The sequence below is a fragment of the Salvelinus namaycush genome, chromosome 26, assembly GCF_016432855.1.
Source record: "Salvelinus namaycush isolate Seneca chromosome 26, SaNama_1.0, whole genome shotgun sequence".
NCBI classification, from domain to species: domain Eukaryota; kingdom Metazoa; phylum Chordata; class Actinopteri; order Salmoniformes; family Salmonidae; genus Salvelinus; species Salvelinus namaycush.
Window position 1 is genome coordinate 38,095,612 of NC_052332.1, and position 9,477 is coordinate 38,105,088.

The window sequence follows — 9,477 nt, forward strand, 5'->3', positions numbered from 1 at the left end:
AGGACAGTCTATTTTAACGCACTTCAGCACCCGGCGGTCCCCTTCTGTGAGTTTGTATGGCCTACCACTTCGTGCCTGAGCTGTTGTTGCTCCTAGATTTTTCCACTTCACAATAACAGCACTTACAGGTCACGGGGGCAGCTCGAGTAGGGCAGACAGTTGACGAACTGACTTGTTGGAAAGGTAGCATCCTATGGCGGTGTCACGTTGAAAGTCACTGAGCTCTTCAGTAAGGCCATTGTACTGTTTGTCTGTGGAGATTGCATGGCTGTGCTCGATTTTATACTCCTGTCAGCAACGGGTGTGGCTGAAATAGCCGAATCCACTAACTTGAAAGGGTGTCCACACACTTTTGCACACAAAAAAGATAGAGAGAACTTGCATAGCACTAGAGAGGGGTGGCCAGTGATGAAAACATTCTGTAATCGACATCATGAGTAATGTGACAATGATGACATCACCAGGGTGGAGGTCTCTGATTGGCTGTTGGCTGTCTTGTCAGAGGGCATGTTGGGTATAAAGTTGGGAGGTACAGAGCGGCTAACGCCACACACCTCTGGGGCCACTGGTTGGGAAGGAGGTAAGGATGGACAGAGAGCGAGAGAGAGAGAGAAAGCAAGAGGGAGGGAGAGAGCGAGATATTCCAGGATCTTCAACATCTCTCTCTTTTATGTAACTCTCTCTAACTTTCTCTCTATTACTCTCTCCATCTTAGGAGTTAAGGAAGGAGAGAGAGAGTTCATCCAGGGTCTTCAACATCTCTCTCTTTTATGTAACTCTCTCTAACTTTCTCTCTATTACTCTCTCCATCTTAGGTGGAGGTAATGATGGAGAGATGGAGGGTCACCAGATTCTCTCTCTTTTATGTATATTTCTCTCTCTCTCTCTTACTCCATCTTAAGTGGAGGTAAGGACCGAGGATGTAGGGTCTCCAGGATTTCTCTCTTTATATGTCACTTTATATGTCACTCACTTTCTCTCTCTAACCTGGGAGGTAAGGATGAAGAGGGATCCTCCAGGGTCTTCAGCATCTCTCTCTCTCTCTCTCTCTCTTTGTGTAGCTCTCTCTCTCTCTCACTCATTATCTCTCTCTCTCACTCATTATCTCTCTCTCTAACTTGGGTGGTAAGGATTGTAAAAGGCTTTATCTCTCCTCCTCCATCTCCCCACCTTCCCAGGACAGTATGTTTGAGGTGAATGAGAACTACACGCGTGTGTCAGAGTTTGTGATCGTGGGCTTCCCGGGGCTCCATCCATCCTTAAACCAGCTGGTGGCCTGGTTCTTCTTCTTCATCTATGTGACCACGGTGGTGGGGAACATCCTGCTGGTGGTGCTGTTTGCCCTGGAGCGCAGCCTGCAGAAACCCATGTACATCATCATGCTCAGCCTGGCACTGTCAGATATAGGTAAGATACTCAGCCTGGCACTGTCAGATATAGGTAAGATACTCAGCCTGGCACTGTCAGATATAGGTAAGATACTCAGCCTGGCACTGTCAGATATAGGTAAGATACTCAGCCTGGCTCTGTCAGATATAGGTAAGATACTCAGCCTGGCTCTGTCAGATATAGGTAAAATACTCAGCCTGGCTCTGTCAGATATAGGTAAGATACTCAGCCTGGCTCTGTCAGATATAGGTAAGATACTCAGCCTGGCTCTGTCAGATATAGGTAAGATACTCAGCCTGGCACTGTCAGATATAGGTAAGATACTCAGCCTGGCTCTGTCAGATATAGGTAAGATACTCAGCCTGGCTCTGTCAGATATAGGTAAAATACTCAGCCTGGCTCTGTCAGATATAGGTAAGATACTCAGCCTGGCTCTGTCAGATATAGGTAAGATACTCAGCCTGGCTCTGTCAGATATAGGTAAGATACTCAGCCTGGCACTGTCAGATATAGGTAAGATACTCAGCCTGGCTCTGTCAGATATAGGTAAGATACTCAGCCTGGATCTGTCAGATATAGGTAAGATACTCAGCCTGGCTCTGTCAGATATAGGTAAGATACTCAGCCTGGCTCTGTCAGATATAGGTAAGATACTCAGCCTGGCTCTGTCAGATATAGGTAAGATACTCAGCCTGGATCTGTCAGATATAGGGAAGAGACAGAAGTCATCATGACAGAAAGGTTATCCAGTTAAAATGTGTGTCTGTAATGACATGTTTCCATGAACTTCCTGTTCAAATGTGTGGCCTGTTCTCCAATCCAATTCACTAATCAATTGATTTATGTTTCTTTAAAAATGTTAATATGTTGTGGTACTTGTTCATGTCCCAGGCGTATGCACGGTGTCCCTTCCCAAAGTGATAGCTCGGTACTGGTGGGACGACGCTGGCATCTCTTTCTATACGTGTCTGATACAGAAACAATTCATCCACTACTTTGGAACACTCACCTCTCTCATCATGATGACCATGGCTATGGACCGATACCTGGCTATCTGCTTCCCTCTCAGGTAACATAGATCTACCTAAACCTAACCCTAAACCTAACCTTTACCCTAACTCTCTCATCATGTTGACCATGGCTATGGATGGATACCTGGCTATCTGCTACCCTCTCAGGTAACATAGATCTACTTAACCCTAACCTTAACTCATAAGAGTCTAAGCCCTGTCTAAGATATATCGAATTGTTTTCAGAAGGTCATACCAAGGATCAATTTACTATTTGATTTTGAATTTTGAAACATTGTACTACTATATATAAAACAATTTATGTGATGAAAAAATAGTTTGGGCCTTACTGTTATTAGCCCATACAAACACATTGAATAACAGATTCACTGCATGGAACAACAGATAGTCCTTACTGTTATTAGCCCATACAAACGCATTGAATAACAGATTCACTGCATGGAACAACAGATAGTCCTTACTGTTATTAGCCCATACAAACGCATTGAATAACAGATTCACTGCATGGAACAACAGATAGTCCTTACTGTTATTAGCCCATACAAACACATTGAATAACAGATTCACTGCATGGAACAACAGATAGTCCTTACTGTTATTAGCCCATACAAACACATTGAATAACAGATTCACTGCATGGAACAACAGATAGTCCTTACTGTTATTAGCCCATACAAACACATTGAATAACAGATTCACTGCATGGAACAACAGATAGTCCTTACTGTTATTAGCCCATACAAACGCACTGAATAACAGATTCACTGCATGGGACAAGTCCTTACTGTTAATTGTCTATACTTTGACCATTTTCAGGACCTTCCTCTGACACCGCCTGGTATAGAGGTCCTGGATGGCAGGAAGCTTGGCCCCAGTGATGTACTGGGCCGTACGCACTACCTTCTCTAGCACCTTATTGTCGGATCCCGAGCAGTTAACATACCAGGCAGTGATGCAACCGGTCAGGATGCTCTCGATCGTGCAGCTGTAGAACTTCTTGAGGATCTGGAGACCCATGCCAAATCTTTTCAGTCTCCTGAGGGGGAAAAGGTGTTGTCATGCCCTCTTCAAGACTGTCTTGGTGTGTTTGGACCATGATCGTTTGTTGGTGATGTTAATGGGGGCCTGTTCGGCCCTCCTTTTACTACAGTCTATGATTAGCTCATTTGTCTTGCTCACATTGAGGGAGAGGTTGTTGTCTTGGCACGACACTGCCAGGTCTCTGACCTTCTCCCTGTAGGCTGTCTCATTGTTGTCGGGGTTCAGACCTACCACTGTTGTGTTGTCAGCAAACTTAATGATGGTGTTGGAGTCGTGCTTGGCCACGCAGTCATGGGTGAACAGGGAGTACAGGAGGGGACTGAGCATGCACCCCTGAGGGGCTCCTGAGGGACCCCAGTTTTGAGGATCAGCAATGCAGATCTGTTGTTGCCTACAATGACCACCTGAGTGCGGCCCATCAGGAAGTCCAGGATCCAGTTTCAGAGCGTTGTATTTAGTCCCAGGGTCCTTAGCTTAGTAATGAGCTTTGTGGGCACTATGATGTTGAACGCTTAGCTGTAGTCAATCAACAGCATGCTCACAAAATGTCGGTGTTCCTTTTGTCCAGGTGGGAAAGGGCAGTGTGGAGTGCGAATGAGCTTGCGTAATCTGTGGATCTGTTCGGTGGTATGCGAATTGGAGTGGGTCTAGGGTTTCTTTGATGATGGTGTTGATGTGAGTCATGACCAGCCTTTCAAAGCACTTCATGGCTACCAACGTGTGTTCTATGAGGCGGTAGTCATTTAGGCTTGTTACCTTCGCTATCTTGGGCACAGGGTTTATGGTGGTCTGCTTGAAACATGTAGGTATTACAGACTCGGTCAGAGAGAGGTTGAAAATGTCAGTGAAGACACTTTCCATTTGGTCCTCGCATGCTCTGAGTACACGTCCTGGTAATCCATCTGGCCCCGCAGCCTTATGAATGTTGACCTGTTTAAAGGTCTTGCTCACATCGGCTATGTAGAGCGTGCACAAAAAGATTATTTCTCTCATATTTTGGGCACAAATGTGTTTATATCCCTTTTGGTGAGCATTTCGTCTTTGCCAAGATAATCCATCCCTCTGACAGGTGTGGCATATCAGGAAGCTGATTAAACAGCATGATCATTACACAGGTGCACATTGTGCTGGGGACAATATAAGGTCACTCTATGATGTGCAGCTTTGTCACATAGCACAATGCCACAGATGTCTCAAGTTTTGAAGGAGTGTGCCACTGGCATGCTTACTGCAGGAATTTCCACCAGAGCTGTTGCCAGAGAATTGATTGTTAATTTCTCTACCATAAGGCATCTCCAAAGTTGTTTTAGAGAATTTGGCAATACGTCTAACCGTCCTCACAACCCCAGACCACGTGTATCCACGCCAGCCCAGGACCTCCACATTCGGCTTCTTCACTTGCGGGATCGTCTGAGACCAGACACCCAGACAACTGATGAAACTGAGGACTATTTCTGTCTGTAATAAAGCCCTTTCGTGGGGAAAAACATATTCTGATTGGCTGGGCCTGTCTCCCCTGTGGGTTGACCTGGCTCCCATGTGGGTGGGCCTATGCCCTCCTATGCCCACCCGTGGCTGCGCCCCTGCCCAGTCGCGTGAAAAGCATAGATTAGGGATAAATTAATTTATTTCAATTGACTAATTTCCTTATATGAACTGTAACATTTTAAAAATTGTTTAATTTTGCATTTAAATTCTTGATCGGTATACTGTAGATATATCTACCTGTAACTACCGGTATTTCCCTCTCACGTGTTAATACGATAACGACCAACCTTTTACAGCAGGCAACTCAGATAACTCTCTGTCTCTTTCTCACCCCCTCTTCCACCCCTCTCTCCCCCCTCACACCTTTCCCCTTCCCCTCCCTCCCTCCATCCCTCTCTCCCTCCCTCTCTACCAGGTACACAGAGCTGATGACCAACAGGACCATGTCTCTCCTAACAGCCCTGTCCTGGGTGTCAGCCATGATAGTTCCAGGCGTCACCACCATCCAGACATCCCAGATGCCTTTCTGTGGGCCCAACCGCATCATCCACTGCTACTGCAACACCTTGTCAATGAACCAGTGAGTGCCCGCATCCCAAATTGCTCCCTATTTTCTTTAAAGTGCACTACTTTTGACTCCTAGTGACTTTACTGTGTTATACTTGATGTACATACAGTTTATGTATTTTTTTTAAATGATCAAATAAATTCAGTCAATCAACCAAACAACCTCTCACTCACTCAACAGGCTGTCGTGTGCTGACATCTCGTCCCAGAGCAGAGTATCCGTCTCACTATCCATGTTCGTCCTCTTCCTCCCCTTCAGCTTCATCGTCTTCTCCTATGTCAACATCATCGTCAGCGTGATGCGCATGGCTAAAGCACAGGTCAGAATTCCGGGGGTGTGGGGGTGCAGGGGGGCTGGGTGGGAGAAGGGGTGGGGAGTGCAGGGGGACTGGGTGGGAGGAGGGGTGGGGAGTCCAGGGTGTGCTGGGTGGGAGGAGGTGTGCAGGGGGGCTGGGTGGGAGGAGGGGTGGGGGGTGCAGGGGTGCTGGGTGGGAGGAGGGGTGCAGGGGGGCTGGGTGGGAGGAGGGGTGGGGGGTGCAGGTGTGCTGGGTGGGAGGAGGGGTGCAGGGGGGCTGGGTGGGAGGAGGGGTGGGGGGTGCAGGGGTGCTGGGTGGGAGGAGGGGTGCAGGGGGGCTGGGTGGGAGGAGGGGTAAGGGGTGGTGGGTGTGTGACCCCACCACTAAATGTTTATGAGCATGGCCTTATTTCTACGACCTCAACGTAACATCAATAGGTTTAGGCTACTACACATGATACTCTAATTTTCCCTATACCCAACATGAGGTTGCTACAACATAGCCTATGAATGAAAGTTTACACAGGTCGAGAGAAAAATTGAAGTAATCAAGCTGACAGTAACATTCAATACTACCTCGCACACTCTTGCCTGCGTCTAGTTGATCTAGGGTGTAACCATTAGTCCAACAGTTGTAAACGAGAGTTTCTATTGGACAAATTCAGGTATGTTTATCCCCATTTCGTTCCGTTTACTTCCGTTTAATAAATGTTTTTCAACAGAATCGGCGGAATGAACACATCCCCGATCACACGCAAACACAGATCACTTTCATAGCAGCCACATACAAACAGCATGATCACTTTCCTCGTTGTATAATTCCTTCTCGCATCTACGTGCTCTCCTCCTCTCACCTTTTCCCTTCACTTGCACAACACATCAGCTGTCTGTGACCAGGCGGAAAAAAACTTTCCAAGCCACCCTTCATTTCATAACCATTAATAAGACCAAAAGGTGACCTTGACTTGGAAGAGTTCCAGTGTTTGATCGCCAGCTAGCTAACATAGCATCTCTCTTTGTTTGAGCCGGGTGTTCGCTAGCTTCATTTGCTAGCTAAGTAAATGAAAGTGAAAAAAATACAATGAAATATAGCTAGCTCTCTCTCTCTTGCTTCTCCTTCATTTGTTCAAAACTGCTCAAGTATTGTCTTTCTTTTTCTTTGAGTCAACTACTCACCACATTTTATGCACTGCAGCGCTCGCTAGCTGTAGCTTATGCTTTCAGTACTAGATTCATTCTCTGATCCTTTGATTTGGTGGACAATGTCAGTTCATGCTGCAAGAGGATGTCCTCCAGGAGTTGTCATAATTACTGTGTAACTCTATGGAAGGAGGTGAGAACCATGAGCCTCCTTGATTTTGTACTGAAGTCAATGTACCCGAAGGAGGACGGAAACTAGCCGTCCTCCGGCTACACCTGGTGCTACCCTACAAAGTGTTGTTGAGGTTACTGTAGACCATTCATTACAAAACAGTGTGATTTAATCAAATCTTTTCTGACGTGTATATATTTACTACAGTTTTATCTAAAAATTATAACTTTTTTATGTTTCACAATTTTTATTTTTATAAAATTAACTGAGGCGTATGTTGCTCCCCATCCTCATCTGAGGAGCCTTCTCTGCTCTAAACCTGGACTGCCAGGTTCACCATTTCAACTTTACATAACACATTGCTTGTCCTGTGCTGTCTCTGTCCTTAATTTTAACTACTCTCTCCTAACCCTAACCCACTGAGAACATTTCTCCATCTCTCCCCTCTCTAACCCTGGGCAGGCTGAAGACCTTCTCAACCTGGGCTGTATCATTCTTATCTAAACTAAACCTTTCCTCTAACCCACTACTCTCCCCTCTCTAACCCTGGGCAGGCTGAAGACCTTCTCAACCTGGGCTGTATCATTCTAAACTAAACCTTTCCTCTAACCCACTACTCTCCCCTCTCTAACCCAGGGCAGTCTGAAGACCTTCTCAACCTGGGCTGTATCATTCTTATCTAAACTAAACCTTTCCTCTAACCCACTACTCTCCCCTCTCTAACCCAGGGCAGGCTGAAGACCTTCTCTACCTGTGCTACTCAGGGCTGTATCATCCTTATTTACTACATCCCCCGCTTCGTAGTGAACGCTACACCCATCGACCCCAACCTGACCATGACCCCTGACCTCCGCATCGGCCTCACCCTTGTACACAGGTAGGTAGACCACAGGTTAGAGAGTTGGGCTGGGAACCAAAAGGATGCTTGTTCAAGTCCCGGGCCGGGCGATGCAAAAGTGTGGAATGATCTGGCTATTTTGTCAGATCATTACCACCACTGCCGTTGTGCACTTATCCCAAAAACAGCTATCCATCCAGGGGCTCCCCCGTCTGAACTAAACCCCTCCTGTCCCTGTCTCCCTTCTTCTCCCCTTCTGTCCCTCACTCCCCCTCCCCTCCTGTCTGTTTCTCCCCCTCCCCTTCATTCCTGTCCCCCTCTCCCTCCCCTCCTGTCCCTGTCTCCCCTCCCGTCCCGTCGTGTCCCTTTCTTGCCCTTGTAGTTCCCAGCTGTGTATCATCTCTCTGTACTACGTCCCCCGGTGCTGTGTCTACACCAGCAGCATCCTCAACTTCTCCATCAGCCAGGACTTTGTTATCGGCCAAACCTTCCTCTACAGGCAGGTAGCTTAGAGGTTAGAGAAGTGGGCCAGCAAGCAGAAGTTTGTCAGTTTGACTCCCATGTTTGACAGGGAAAAATGTGGTTGGGAGTGGTGGGTTGCTGGCATCTGTGTCCTAGATGCCATCACCTGCTGTTGTGCCCTTGAGCAAGGAGATTAAACCCCTCACTGGGCACTACACTAGTAGCTGCCCATTGCTCCAGCCTCTCCGTGTGTCTGTGTTTGTGTTAATAATGTATTCTTCTTATTCTACAGTCTGCTACCGCCCCTCCTCAACCCCTTCATCTACTGCCTCCGTACCAAGGAGATCAAGGCTTCCCTGGCCAAGTGGGCCTACCGAGTGCAGTCCAACGCACATCACAAACCCTCCATCCACCCCATAGCCTGCTGACAGGCACTCAGGCAGCCTGCCGCTAATAAAATCACACAGGAGGCATTATGACTGCATTTTTAAAAATGGTTTTTACATTTCCTTATTCAATATGGTAAACAATAAACATTCACACTTGTTTTTGCTGTCTGGTAGTTTGTTTTTGTTCCCATATACTGAATGTGCTGTGAAAGAAGAGGCTACAGCACATTCAGACAGCAACAATCATATCTTCATTTGAAATGTCACATCACTCAAATAAGACTGATGTCATCAAATCACATTTGATACGTTTTCATATCTGCAATATAACCCTTAAAGGGGCAATCCACAATTAGTACATTCTTTTTTTTTCTTTAAAATGAATCATATATTAGCCATTGATTCTTGAAGAATATAATTTATAAATGCCTCTTTTTAGCTTAGTTCAACGGCCGTGCCCCATCAGAACTGCCGTACCCCATTAGAATCCAAAATATAAACTTGTTTACTCCACATGTGTAAACAAGGTCATTGTAAATGTACACTGTATAGTTTCAAAACATGGTTAAAACTAGACTTTTGATCTCATGGATGCACTGTAAAGGGGTTGCTGTGAATTTGACAGTAACTTACAAGCAGCTCATTGGCAAGTAAGTTACTGTTTA

At 46.2% G+C, this 9,477-nt stretch overlaps 1 protein-coding gene across 1 annotated transcript; it reads left to right on the forward strand.

The window, feature by feature from the left end:
* The first annotated feature begins 1,184 nt into the window (after positions 1–1,184).
* LOC120021150 (olfactory receptor 2AT4-like) lies at positions 1,185–8,851 on the forward strand. Its single transcript, XM_038964789.1, has 7 exons — positions 1,185–1,407; positions 2,281–2,458; positions 5,365–5,529; positions 5,698–5,836; positions 7,852–8,000; positions 8,344–8,460; positions 8,716–8,851. The coding sequence occupies exons 1-7, from the start codon at positions 1,185–1,187 to the stop codon at positions 8,849–8,851; spliced, it is 1,107 nt and encodes a 368-aa protein (XP_038820717.1).
* Positions 8,852–9,477: the final 626 nt, after the last annotated feature.

Coding starts and splice junctions, on each gene's coding strand:
- LOC120021150 (XM_038964789.1), top strand. CDS start 1,185: ATGTTTGAGGTGAATGAGAACTACACGCGTGTGTCAGAGTTTGTGATC. Junction 2,459..5,364: donor GCTATCTGCTTCCCTCTCAG/GTAACATAGATC, acceptor CCTCTCTACCAG/GTACACAGAGCTGATGACCA. Junction 8,001..8,343: donor GGCCTCACCCTTGTACACAG/GTAGGTAGACCA, acceptor TTGCCCTTGTAG/TTCCCAGCTGTGTATCATCT.